The sequence below is a fragment of the Saccostrea cucullata genome, unplaced genomic scaffold (assembly GCF_032062105.1).
Source record: "Saccostrea cucullata isolate Sc308-1 unplaced genomic scaffold, CSIRO_AGI_Scuc_v1 ctg685, whole genome shotgun sequence".
Lineage (NCBI taxonomy): Eukaryota > Metazoa > Mollusca > Bivalvia > Ostreida > Ostreidae > Saccostrea > Saccostrea cuccullata.
The window spans coordinates 115,268-130,029 of record NW_026922643.1 but is presented as its reverse complement, the minus strand read 5'-3'; the positions used below and the strand labels follow the sequence as shown (position 1 = coordinate 130,029).

Genomic DNA, 14,762 nt, shown 5'->3' with positions numbered 1-14,762 from the left:
CTAAGGATGCATCCACATAAGTTTCAGCTTCCCTGGCCCAGTGGTTTCTAAGAAGAAGATTTTTAAAGATTTGTTCTATATATTTCTATGTAAAACTTGGATTCCCTATTGTGGCCCCGCCCTACCCCCAGGGGTCATGATTTTTACAATTCAATATCTACACTACCCAAGGATGCTTCCACATAAGTTTCAGCTTCCCTGGCCCAGTGGTTTCTAAGAAGAAGATTTTTAAAGATTTGTTCTATATATTTCTATGTAAAACTTGGATTCCCTATTGTGGCCCCGCCCTACCCCCAGGGGTCATGATTTTTACAATTTATTATCTACACTACCCAAGGATGCTCCCACATAAGTTTCAGCTTCCCTGGCCCAGTGGTTTCTAAGAAGAAGATTTTTAAAGATTTGTTCTATATATTTCTATGTAAAACTTGGATTCCCTATTGTGGCCCCGCCCTACCCCCAGGGGTCATGATTTTTACAATTCAATATCTACACTACCCAAGGATGCTCCAACATAATTTTCAGCTTTCCTGGCCCAGTGGTTCTTGAGAAGAAGATTTTTAAAGATTTGTTCTATATATTTCTATGTAAAACTTGGATTCCCTATTGTGGCCCCGCCCTACCCCCAGGGGTCATGATTTTAACAATTTAATATCTTCACTACCCAAGGATGCTCCCACATAAGTTTCAGCTTTCCTGGCGCAGTGGTTCTTGAGAAGAAGATTTTTAAAGATTTGTTCTATATATTTCTATGTAAAACTTGGATTCCCTATTGTGGCCCCGCCCTACCCCCGGGGGTCACGATTTTAACAATTTAATATCTACACTACCCAAGGATGCTCCCACATAAGTTTCAGCTTTCCTGGCCCAGTGGTTCTTGAGAAGAAGATTTTTTAGTTACCCCACCCTATTTTTGCTTTTTCTTGATTATCTCCCCTTGTAAGGGGACTTGGCCCTTCATTTTAACAATTTAAACTCCCCTTCACCTAAGGATGCTTTGTGCCAAGTTTGGTTAAAATTGGCCCATTGGTTCTTGAGTTTAGCAACTAATGTAAAGCATGATTACATGTATATGTGGTCTGTACTTAATCAAAAATCAGGTGGATATTGATCTTTGTTTGGTCAATTTCTACAATGTATTGCAATGAACGATTTTAATAAAACTTTAAATACTTTGAAGAGAGGCTTATCAATGTTACAATATATATGTAGGTTTTAAAAATTTCTTTTACTTAATGATTTCATAAGTCAGTTTGCACAAACATATATCGGCTCTGATAATGAAAACTACAGTGAAAAGTAGCGCTCAATCATCAAAGGAATTGCCCCACAGAAGAATCTTAAGTTTAGGATTTGATGACGTCACGATCCGCACTCTGTATTTCAAGTCGTCAGACGTGGCGGAAGGATTTGTGTGTTCTTTTCCCAAGCGGTTATAGCAAAGTTTAAGTAAAGTCAGAGTAGGATTACATTCTAGAACATCAAGCATTTTAGAGAATCCATCGTTAGTTATCCCACACATGTTTAAGCCCAGTGTTTTGATGCTTTTATTGCGTTCCAAAGCAGCGGATAACTTCGCTACTCCGCTGTCAGCAATAAAATTGACACTTATATCTAAGTTTGTAAGCGTTTTGTTTGACATAATGACGTCAGCCAACATTGCACATCCAGCTGACGTAATTCCGCAATTTTCTAAATTAAGATCCACGAGCGCGCACTTCTCATTCAGATGGCGGCACATCATTTCCATTCCGTTATCACCAATAAAGTTTCTACTCAAGTCCAATACTGTTAGAGTCTTACTTTGCTGAACACCTTCAAACAAAATTCCACATCCGATCCACGATATCCCGGAGCTGCGGAGGCGCAGTTTACTGATACTTTTATTTTGCTTTAGCATATTGCCCAAACAAATACAACCACTGTCTCCGATCTCTAGAAAACTCATATCTAGATCTGTAAGCGTGTTGTTCTGTTTCAGGGCATCTGATAAGTTCTTACAGCCCTCATGATCGATCCCAGTGGAGGATATATTAAGTTGTCGTAAATGTGTGTTCTTTGCTAGTGGTACGGCTAAAAGTCGTGCTCCTTCGTTTCCGATCGAATTTAATCTCAGATCTAAGACAGTCAGGCTCGCACTTGATTGGATTGCTTGGGACATGTGACCAATGTCTCGTCCCGTCAGTTGGGTTTTGCCAATCCGTAGCTCGAGAATACAGTTGTACTTACTCACAACCTTTGCCAGAGCTCGGGCTCGACCTTCGTGCAAGGAATGTCCGGAAATGCAAATGTTGATCACAGGGGTTCCATGATTTATCAAGACCGAATCGTCACTTCCTCGTCCCTCGCTTGACACAGACATGTATGAAAGACGCGATGCTCTCTTGAAGAATAGAGAATCTCGAGAAAATCTTTTACTTGTGTCTCTGGTTTTCTCTAGTTCTACTACAGGCTTCATAACGCCCGTTTCAGCGTTGTAATACCCGATTTCAAATGTTACAGTTTTCTCTTCCTCCATCACCGGGATTTCTTCGCTAGCGATGGCGGGAATATTGTAAACGACGTCATATGTATCCTTCATGACATCCATGATCAAAGCGAGACATTTGTAATCATTGGTGTCTCTAAGAATATCACAGAAAATGAAAAACTTTGAATATGGTCCCTCTAATAAGTTGTGAAGAATGCTTTCGCAGACAAGCCGACGATCGGGATGCTCTTGGAATGCCAGAATATCTTCTTCAGAAATGACACTTTTCTCTTTGAGCTCATTTAAAATGGTCAGCGGGTCAAGTTTTTGACACAAAAGTTCTAAGGAACTCTGTATTATCAGTTTGTGTCTTTCTTCTTGTGGGACTATTTCCGAAGCACGCCTCTGGCGACTGAAATTTCTACGCGGAGTAAGGTCAGGGGTCACGATTTTAATACGGTTAGGAATCGTCTGCTCGCTCCTGGAGGGTCGTGAAATGATCGGTTTCACTTCGTCTACATTTTTAATAACCTCCTCCTTTTTATCCAGAATGTCATTATTATTTTCATTCGTTTGCACGGGAATCTCCTGGCGCACTGGTGCTACGTGTGCGGTTGGGATATTAGCATTGTCACGGGTACGAGAATTTTGGTAAGCTTGGGACATGATGAATGAATTGCGTTCTGATCCTGGATTTATCACAGCAGAATTCTGTGGAGTACTGATCGATGAAGACCGGAAAAGAAACATTCTTGGGGGTTTAGGGGGAGGTCTCAAACTATGGCTCCGATGAGGTCTTCCGGTCTCCTCTTCAATTTGCGAAGCATTAACTATCGGAAGGTTGCCATTTTCTAGGTCTGATCTCAACTTTTCAAGTTCTTTTTGCTTTTGATCACTTCGACGTAAGTGAAGTTTTTGCCAAAATTTCCATCTCGATGTTTCTTCATCAGGTATATCTGACAAAAGAAGAAAGTGATTGTGAAACAAAACAACTTTTTGGGATCAATTATGCTAAATACCAGAAAGGCTCTAAAAATTATGAATAAATGTCGGGATAACAAATGCATTGCATCATTTCATAAAATCGATGCACAGGAAAATTGCCTACGGTTTGGAAAGACGCATAACGGGCTGAACTACCATTAAACAATATACATCAAGTTAAACGCTTCGTAGAAGATAGGTCTTATTACACGTTGCGTATAATTAAATCTAATATGTTTAACTAACAGGAACAAAATTATCATGATAATGAAATAGGAAATAAAGGCTGTATAATGTATAAAGTATGAATACAACATATTTAAAAGAACATTAATTTTTTTTTTCGAAAACAAAAGAATTAAAGACCTTCGTCCGTAAAATCCCATTGCTCTGCCCAGGCCTCTTGTTCGTGCCGCCGACAATTATAGTTTGATCCGCCAAACAATTGGCGATTTACAAAGACAAAACAACCACTCATTTTCTAAATGTCAAAGTTCAGTAAAGTAATCCCATTATAGATGAAGAGAAAGTGGACAATCTAGATATTCCAAATGTCACAACGTAAGAATATATTTTGAATTGTGACTTCAAACATCCATTGGACTGAAAATTTGCAGAATCATCAACTTTCAAAACTTTTCATAACACTCGTATAACCACATGGATTTAGAGCATGTCACACCTTTACTGAAAACATCAGTTGACAATACGGTAATTTTGTCTTAATTCCCGTGAAAAAATCTGCATGACTAAGAAAAGAAAGAATCTTAAAAACCTCCCGTTCTATCGACTAACTCCAAACTTTCTGGCAGCATCCAACAAAATCAATGAAACAATGCAAAAGCTCGATACAGAAAGAGAATAATGATGCATTAGCTGCAGCTAAAAATACCCAGTGTCATCACTGTCGAATATCACAGCACGAAAGAAAGTAAAAGTTTGCAGAAGGCATAAAAAAACCCTTAAAACACAAGTCGTGTAAATTGCTACCACGTGACATTTTTTTCTGGTCAGATCCCGGATTTTAACAATGAATGACATTCTATGTCTGTCTTGTATGTTTGTTTCCAGACAGACGTTACCTTGGTAAATTGACTGTTATTTTTGCCGGTAACCTAACAAACATGTGTTGCTGATTTAGTTCACTTGTTGAATGTTATTTTATCCTGGGTCTTTGATGAGCTAATGACAGATTGTAATGTTTTACGAGGTCTTTGATGTAATCTAAGAGCAATTAACATTTTTAATAATTGGTCGATACATGTAGGAGAAGAAACAGTTTTCGGATAAAACAGTGTACTCATTTTTCGAACATGTATAATTTTAGCTTGACATGAATGTTTAGAAAGCGAAATATAACATATATATAGTATTTATGATTTTTTATTCTTGTTGATAATCGAGTAATTTTGAAATTGACTTATAAGGAATTTTGTATATGCTAAGAATACTTACATCTAATGTGATAGAAACACAATGTATTCATGCAAAAAAACTGAAGAGCTCTGAGATGAGAGTGCGAAATGCAAAGTTGGGCATGGTCGTAGGAACCGCAGGGGTACAGGGGACCTTTTTATTGACGTCAATTAAGGTTTTGGTAGTTGATAGTACCCCCACCTGAAACTGAAATGACTGTATCCCTCCCCCAATTGAAATTGCTTCCTATGGACTTGTTTAATTGATTGATTGTATATTGTTTAACGTCCCTGTCGAGAATTTTTCAGTCATATGGAGACGCCACCACTTGCCGGTAGAGAGCTGCAAAGTTTGTCCTATACTCGGCACCTAGGGTCATTGATCAGCAGGGAGGGATCTTTTTCGTGCAAGCACCTATTGCAACACGGAACCTCTGTTTAAATGGTCTCATCCGAAAGACCGGGCTTTTTTGAAGAAAAAATTAGGGTAGGTGCTACCCTAAAGAATGTGAAAAGTGAATACCGTCGGTAGTACATGTAAATTGTTAACATCTATGCAAAGCTAACCAAATAATCGATCACATTTAATACAGCAATATTTAGGGGTCATTGCCTATCTAACGTTATTAATGTACAAATTAATGCACAATAGAAAATCTCATCAGGTTCATTCACTTACCATAACATTACTAAGAATATTAAAACAAATTCCCTACACAGTCCCGGAGCTAGCCAACAAAGTGGAATGGACTCTTCTGTGATAGAAGATCGATATCGTCTACAGAGACAGCTGCCTCTACCATGGTATCGATTAATATTAGACAGAAACACCGGATAGCTGACAAAACACAAGGTGTGTTTGATACAAGATGGCGAGTACTTCGTATCAGGGCCTGAATAAATAAAACATTAGCTCGGATACCGGGATTTTTGATTGATTTTTATGGATTCTGCAAGAACACGAAGACACTGTTAATTTAAATCCAATGGCCATCCTATCCAGTTTCCTCTGCCTTAATTGCTCTATTTTTGTGCGACTTTATACATTTTTAAAATCTAATGGCAGTCCAATTGATGATAACCAAAACTTAATTTACTTTCCACTTTTCATATGAATTCTTCCTTCAAGAAAATTAAATATACAGAATGCAAACATTTTTTGTCTATGGAAATAATAATTGACTCATAACCAGGCATAATACAGGGTAGCAAAATCAATAAAATGGCGTAATAGAAATTATTAAACGTATTACAAATATTCAGAGACATTATGCAATTTACCCACCAGAGAATAGGTCGTCACGTGACAGTCCGCGTCGCAGAACTTTTGGAAGCAGATGAAACATATCTAATACGTCTCATGTAATCATAATCCAAAGGCAAATAAAAATGTCCTAATATGTCTCATCGTTTTTAAGCTCATATGAAGTTGCATGTGTATCTGTTTATATGTAGATTATATTAATCCTCAGCGTGCCTAGCACTTTAAGTGTTGATAAGAATTTACAGTGTTTGATGCGATATATTTCCTTGTGTGTCAACCTAAACTTTCAATTTTAATGTGTTAAAAATAGACCTGAATAATTACGTTTTCTAATAAGTATAAAAATCCTAAAGGATGGTCGTGAAATTAGAATCTCTAAACCCGGACATTAATTTGCGCAATATTTATTGAAATATTACATATACAAACACAGAGTGTAACTAGTGCTATAATATAGTGTACAGAGAGTGTTTGTGTAAATATTATATACATGTATTTAGTATTACCATTTTTCTTTGTATCGCAAAATTAGGAAAATAATTTCTCCTGATGAGATTTCCAAGTTAAAATACTATTTTCTTTTGTTGAGAAAAAATTAAATCTTAAACTCCAAAACGCACGCCTATCCCTCCAGGGGGAGATGTGTAGCTGAAAAAACGGGGTGGGGGGATCTAGCTGCAATTATGTTGCAGGTTTATTAACCTTATAACCTTTATTTTCATCTGCCAATATAATACAGTACAGTAAAATTTGTTTTAATTCGATCGAACTTTACTGGTTCCATAGAAACAACATTCCGGATAAGAATTGTATTTATACTGAAAGAAACTTAGCGAATTCGTTGTGTATGTATATATAGGGAAAGTCTTCGGAATACGTAACATTCGGGTAGACAAACTTCACTGTAATCTTAGTACTGGTATTACTAGATCAGAAAACCTCAATCCAATCTCTTCTTACATATACATGTACAGAGATACCATTGATATTGTATCTGCTTACTGAAGTGTACCACTCCCAATTAATATGATTAAGAACAAAATCAATAAAATGTTTTTAGAATGTTGTATGTATTTTAGAACACATAAAACAAACAGAGTTACTGTCGAAAAATAAAATCACAGAGCAATAAATAATTATATAATACTCTTAAAAACCACTCCCAAAATAAATCTTGTTTTTGATTACTTGGAACTTTGTTTGAAAATTATAATCATATTTCGGGTTAATTAAGGAAAAGGGAAATGCACTGAGCTTGGTAATATATGTACCACATAAAGTAGACTTTGAGGCGCCCGATGTTCAACCCAGGAATGCACAACAAAGTATCCATATTTCAGAAATCCCTAAATCTTATTATACTTAACATCTTGAAGATAATCTTAAACATAAGATCTTCATCACATGTTTTCTTATGAACAAGATTCAAATATGATGTTAATTTTGTCCCGGTTTTTAAAACATGGATAGATCAAAAAACGTTATCTGGGGGCCTGATGATTCTATAAAAACCTGAGAGCACCGAAACCAGAGCTACATGGAGAAGATCAACAAAACACTTTGGAGTAACTTTTTTTGTAAACAGGTGCGCGCTGTAAGACAATAATGTACGTTAATGAGGTTGTATGGGGCACCATGAAGCGCTAACAAATGCATGGCATCTGGACCATAGATATACAGAAAAAGCTTCGTGATGGACAGGGGGAAAGGCGCAACATTTTTTCAACCTCGAATTCCCTACCTGCATATCCCTACAGACTGAAACAATTTAACATGAAGGGTGATACATTTTTATCTTCCTATCTTTATCTTCCCTAGGATTGAAGCAAAATTTGAAATTGTATTATACTATAATTTCATATAAACGATGAATTTATCTCAAAATTAAAACCCATCAGTTACTTTAAACCATATACACTTATAGCCTCCTTAAGTTGTCCTTATAATTGGTTTGCTAATGAGTAAACGTATGTAATATTGCCTAGTTTTGATTTTCACGTGCACTTTATTTCATTTCCTACAGTACCACTATGCGACGAGCCATATAGATTCCCTTTAAGTCATTCTGCAATAACATTAAAGTACAAATCAGGTATTATTGACGCATCGCTTCGTTTCTCTGCAATAAATGCATGTGATGGCAGAATTTTCGGCATGTTTAATGTTTCATGGAAGAATACTTAAAACAATCCTCGAAAATAGCTTCCTGCTTAGAGCAGCAGATAGCAGCAGTAGAACTTAATAGGACATTTACCAGAATTAAAAAAAAAATCGAGTGCAATACCATAAAGTCTAATTTCAGTGACAGGAAAAATTGAGTAGGTTTTGTTGTGATTTATTGTTATTAAATATAGATTTTGAAGATTCTCCTCAAAGGGTCTAATGTCCCCAAAGAAATCAGGAAAATGGCAAATCGATGTCAGTTCCTGAATTCGTGACGTCATAACCGCTTTTGAAGTTCTTTGATTTAATAAAAAAAAACCAATTCTAAAAATTCAGTTGTATACTTCTGTTGTGTGAAAAACGGAAATCCTGCTCACTTTTAGTTTATTATATGTGGGAGTCTGTAGACACGTATATCATTAATTATTATAATATCGTGTTAATTACGGACAATGAACATAATGAATACTTAGACTTTTAGAAGATTTTACAAATACGTCCTTTTCGAAGAATCAAAGGTATCAAGGATTTTCAAAAATTCAAATCAATGCCAAATCTTACTGCTTTTTCACACAAACGATATATTTGCTTTCTTTTCTATTTATATATTTATTTCTTTTTGACAAGACACTCGTTAAAAGCTATCGCGGCTTTATCATCATTGTATGTCAACAAAAGACAGCCCTGAATTGTTGAAAACTTAAGACATGCCTTGGTCTCAAAAGTTTTTGTTTTCTTTCTTTTAAATTCTTAAGTCTCTTGTATTTTTTTTTAACAATTCACATTCATTTATCCCCAGATCAAAGGATAAAGAATCCCTTAATGAACAAGAGCACACCTGTTACCTGACGAGTTTTAATAGCTATTAGCCACATATGTCAGAATGTTTAAGCCACTTCAGTATACATAGTTTAAAAATTAATTTAAAGAGGTTGACAGTCAAGTTTAAAAGTGTGCCTTTATCATTTTATCTACAATATACATGGACTTATCTGGCTGAATTGAAATAAAGGTGATGAAAGATAAAAACTTTTAAATTTACTTACCTGTCAGTAAATTAGGGGCGAGTTCTGTCCCTTTAGCTCCATAGGGCAGGTGATCCGGGTCTTTTACGCCCCTCCTGTTCACGGCACAACTCAAGTTGCCTCCCATGATGGGTCAGTTAGACAAGGATGTATCTTTAATTCCTTCCTGATGAAAACTGCAATGAAAATATTTGACTACATTTCACACCTTATAGTATATGTTGATACATACTCCAAGTTGATAAGCACAAAATCGGATATACACATTATCCGAATGTCTAAATATATCTACACTAATATCCATCTGATTAACTATAGAATGGTCGACCAATAATTAACTGCCGATGGTAATAAATTCCCATGGTGTGTATGTAGTGATATCATTATATAAGTCAGGCGAAGTATGGTAATTGAATTGCAAAAATACACACGATGTTCCCACACCAATGGAAAGGCGTGCTAATTGAAAACGCGTGTGTTCAATTCAGAAGGCCGCCAAAATTCTCTCATTCAGTTGTTTCATTCAATAACTTCCTACCGTGCGTGTGTCGTAATATTGTCAAAAGTGAAAGCGCCTTACGTATGAACATTCTTGCAGGAAAAACCGAACCATCTAATCTAACTAGGTGCAACTCTGGTGGGTGGTAAATGAAATATGCATATAAACTGATTTATTTGAAACTGGGCGTTGTGTTAAATTTATACAGTCGCGCAAGTTCATGATGATTTCACTGAAAAAAAAAATATTATCGCAACTCTCTTTAATGAAATTTCATCCCAGAAATTTTATTTATATATACAAACGTCTATCCCACGACCGCATCGCACCAACTGTTTTAAGTTCATTCGGCTCAAATGTTGATATGTAAATGATATACATCAACATATATTTTGTGTTGTTAATTTCTAAAATGTTTGAAATAAAAACTTTTTTTAAAAGGCTATAGTTTTACATGTGGAACATTAAAAATATTTAATATGCCTTTACATATGTATAAGAGAGACTGTGGTTCATTTGTCGGTTAATTATAAATTTTAATAGAGACTTTTAATGAATTCTTCCTGAAAATGAGTATGTCAGATGTACAGATATTAATTTTAATCAACTTGCTATATTTGTACTCTCTGGTTACAAATCCGGCCAATAACACTGGTGATAAAAATTTAACTTATCAATAACCATTACACTGCATGATAAAATATCGATTCTTTGATTTTTCCACATAAATTTCACGTATTAATATTGCCAATTGCCTTCAGATTACCGTATACTATTGATTGAATAACCGGGTCATCTGTTTCCTATGTATTATACATTTTCAATTAGTGTGTCTAGTCGGTGGTCATTTAGCGAGGCGTCTACCAAGTTTCCCAATGTGTGGCCAATTCATATTTAATCAGGACTGCAATAGGCACTATATTATAAACACCATACATTCATTTGATTTGAAGGTCAGGGACCTATATATCTTTTGAGTATTTGATATAATCTTGCACACTTCATTTCCTTACGGCCACTTTGAAGATTTGTACTAGGTAATTTTACATTAACCTCTTCATCGCGGAAGGGGGATCCGGAGTCTTTTACAGCAAGTGGTGCATTTACAGCATTTGAACAATTAAAGCTTCTTAAAATATAATCATAGGAAAATACCAGAAATGGTATATTAATTCCAAAATATTTGGAAATAATTGAAATTTTCATATTATTTCTGCTTATTTTCATTTTTAAAAAATCAAAACTCTGCAGCAAATAATCAAGTAAAATTTGACTGGTTGAAACACATTTTAGCACTTATTCAGGCCTTTTTTAAAAAAAATCGAAAACAAATTTATTGCCTTTCCATTCAGAATTTTGTAATTAGTAAATGCGAGCTGAAAAAAAAATCAAGTGAAATTATAATTAAAAAAAGAAAAGAAAACGCGCATATTAAGTTTCTTTTCCTTCGGGAGGGGGGTGTATTGCAAAGGAAGTGACTACTTGGTTCTAAGCAATTTTGTCTAGTGACTTCGTCTGTAAATTTAAATCACGAGAGAGAGAGAGAGAGAGAGAGAGATAGAGAGAGATCGAAATCATGGTTGTTAAAAAAACTTAAAATAGTAAAACCAACAGAAACAGTTACAGATATACAGTGTGTTATTGGTATCTTCCTTGCCACATAAATAGCCTAATTAGCATTTTTAAAATTCCTTTTTACATTCATAAAGTAAATCTTTTCTTGTTAAAACAAACAGTGCAATCTTCTCAGAGACGGGTCAAAAATATTTTGTACAAACAAGATTAAGGCACTTTTCATATTCAAATCGAAAACAAGTGTTAAATTCCCATCAACGTACGGTCCCGTACATGACAGTGATAAGTACGAGATGGGGAAAATTTTTAGAAATACATTGTATATACGTGACATTTGGGAGGATTCATTTCAAATCTGGCTCCGGGGCCATATATCTTGGATGAGCTCACTTTTGACCTCAATATCATGCACATGTATACTGAAGAATATGTACATGTATATATGGTCATGTATTCAGGTAAAAATGAGACTTGCATCAAAAGTGAGTTCGTACACGTTTTATTGCCCCTTACCCATTAGTAATACACTGATTACTTTTCCTTCTGAATATGGGTGTTTGCAAAGAAAGTCAATGGTCTAAAATGAAATATACATGTATCATAATTTGTACTTCTAAAATAAATGTACATACCTTTAATTTCCTTCCTCAAATATTCAAATATATAGACAGAAATTCAGTATGTAAAGTCCCTTTAAAAGGTAAACGTTAAAAATTACCTTGGTTCTACATCATAAATCCTTTTTGAAGAGTTTTAAGTTGGTTTCACCTTCACTTTCATATATACACGTATACCTATATCTATTTATATAGAAAAAAACGTCTAATGCTAATGCAAATAAAAAAATTACCTGTCTATGAATAATAAACTCCGCATGCTATAGATATATATTCACAGTAGTTCACAGTTTTATAATATCAGGCAAAAACTGTTTTATTGGGTTATATAGCTGCTCATCGTTGAATGTAATTGAGTTCCAGATATCTGATGGACAAATACAAGCACCGAGTACTTTAGCTGATGAATGCTCCTCTATTTCAAACAAGTGAACCGACCCATTCAGTTGTCAATACATAACGAGCTTCCTTTGAGTCGGAAATTATCGCAGTATGTCATCTATAGAGTCAACTTTAAGCCATTTTTTCCCCCTTCGAATGTGAAGTGCTTTAATGATTGTCCTAAATTAGTCTGTATTTATAATATACGTCCAAATATTCGTTAAGAAAAATGACAGGAAAAACACTGCTTGCTTAATCACTGTGGTCTAAATCAAGGAAAAAATATAAATATTTAATTTCACGTCGTCTGTCCTAAACAGAACAAAGTTGTTTTTTTATATACATGTTAGTGTACATCCGATAAAAATATCAAAACAAGTTTAAAATTACGACACTGAATAATCCTTAGTCTGTCTGAAAACTTCCTAAAGCCGCAGAAAAGGTCACTACCATTGAACTCCGAGTGTGCGCTCCTTATGTAAATACGCATTGCTATCGATCAGCTGTTCACAGGTAAATTACACCTGAAGAATATCGATGCACAGAGACGCTTGGGGCTCGCTCACAGAATGAAGATGTCATCAAACATTGGCGCCCCTTGATTAAAACCTGGCCATCACAGAACGTTTTAAATTTCCCGTTCCTGCGAGATAAGATTTTTTTTATCCAGCTTAATATACTTACACGAGTCACTACATACAAACAAGCCTTGCCAGTTTTGAGTATTATATACGGGGAGTCCGTTTATCATATATATACACGTAGGTCTCCATTTGCTCTGCCAATGTCAATGGAAGAAAAATTTCAGTTTATACGCAACTTTTTTTTATATTATAATAAATATTTTCTCAAGTAGACCTTTTCCTGTGCAACTGCGTTTCCTCTCTAAATCGATGAAGATTAGAAATCAAAACTTGTCAAATGTTCGTCGATTCGTTATATGGGTAAGGAAGAGGAAAAATCAAGCTCAGTCAAATTTCCTGACTTAACACTAGCTGTTTGTATGTTTTTGTTTGTTTTGTTTTTTTTTCAAGTAGAACAATTCTACTGCATTGTATGTATGTTTTTTTACTTGTAAGTTTTTTGTAAATGATGCCATGATTGATAAATATGATCGTTTGGTACGTGGACGTATATTCTTAATTTTTATGTGATCCATTCGTTAACACTCCTATGAGAGTTTTTTATGTTTTTTATACCATACTCCATAGACTATAAATTATTAGTTTTGATAAATGCTAAATCAATGCATGCATGCAGCATTTGGGGATTCTGGGTGATGCATTGGTAAAAGACTATAAATATTAAAACGACCGCGTCCCTTATATTTTAAATGTTATTTATTAGTAACAGCAATGCATATACGTACCGGTATTTCATTCTTGATTCGATAATAAATTTCAAAAAAATATATGCTCTTAGAATAAATTACTTTTGTTGTTCGAAATTATTTCCATTCGAAAATTAATTTCCATAAGTTTTTTTTTCAGTTTTCGTTCATCAGAAAAAAATCATAATGAGGAAAACAACACAACAAACATATCAATTATAAAAGAAAAATTAAAGGAAATAAAAAAAAATCTGTTTTGAAAAAGACACATTTCCTGTCCATAGCAAACAGCTGTTTCCGTGTCAACGTCTGTGAACATTGTTTAATACATGTGTACAACATTAAAGTTTTCCTGTGGAGTTTTTGAATTTAATGATCCCAAGTCTCTTCACCGTGAAAATCACGGACATACACAATAGAAATAAACTAGCTTTTATTGTCTCTTAATTTAAGGACATTTGTATAAATGACCCTTACTTCGTCTGAGTACCTGCGGGACCCCGGGGGTGGGCGTTTTCCGGTGTCAGATTAATGACCCCTGATTTGGTTTAATTTACTTCAGAGTGAGATCCTGGGAACATTACATGTTTAGATGTTTATTTCACAAAAATAGGACATGGTAAATATACGGATAAAATGTTGCTAAATTGAGGTTATAAATTCTATATATAGGCACGTACGTAGAAGAAACTGAAAGGAGGCTGCATGCCTCAGTCAATCCTTCCATTTTTCACCGAAGCAGGTTTTGTCTTTAAATTTAGCATGAAAATAATATTAATATTGATTCCCTCATTCCAAAAATTTATGTTTTTTGGAAATTGTTATTTCAGCGTAATGTACTTTATTCATTGACCCATGTTCATGATGAATGGGGGGTGGGGTGTCAAGCTAAATTTCTTCCCAAGAGAACAAAAAATTCAATTTAAGAGGCTCAGCCATATACTTACTTCTATTTTTCTTCTTTTATTTAATTAGGGGCACTACTTTTCAGTTAGCTTTGTTTTCCATTGTTCGGTATTAAATTAAATGTTACATGTAA

The 14,762-nt window shown here is 34.9% G+C and overlaps 1 protein-coding gene across 5 annotated transcripts; it reads right to left on the bottom strand.

The window, feature by feature from the left end:
* Positions 1–1,042: 1,042 nt before the first annotated feature.
* LOC134262139 (NACHT, LRR and PYD domains-containing protein 14-like) lies at positions 1,043–13,146 on the bottom strand. Of its 5 annotated transcripts, none has more exons than XM_062744533.1 (3): positions 12,246–13,146; positions 9,343–9,497; positions 1,043–3,426 (listed from the first exon to the last, which is right to left on the bottom strand). In XM_062744533.1, the coding sequence occupies exons 2-3, from the start codon at positions 9,446–9,448 to the stop codon at positions 1,307–1,309; spliced, it is 2,226 nt and encodes a 741-aa protein (XP_062600517.1). In that variant the 5' UTR covers positions 9,449–9,497; positions 12,246–13,146; the 3' UTR covers positions 1,043–1,306. The 5 variants fall into 5 exon arrangements, with proteins under 5 accessions (XP_062600517.1, XP_062600518.1, XP_062600520.1 ...); XM_062744534.1 differs by lacking the exon at positions 12,246–13,146 and adding an exon at positions 9,753–9,818; XM_062744536.1 differs by lacking the exons at positions 9,343–9,497; positions 12,246–13,146 and adding an exon at positions 6,155–6,352.
* Between the last annotated feature and the right edge of the window lie 1,616 nt (positions 13,147–14,762).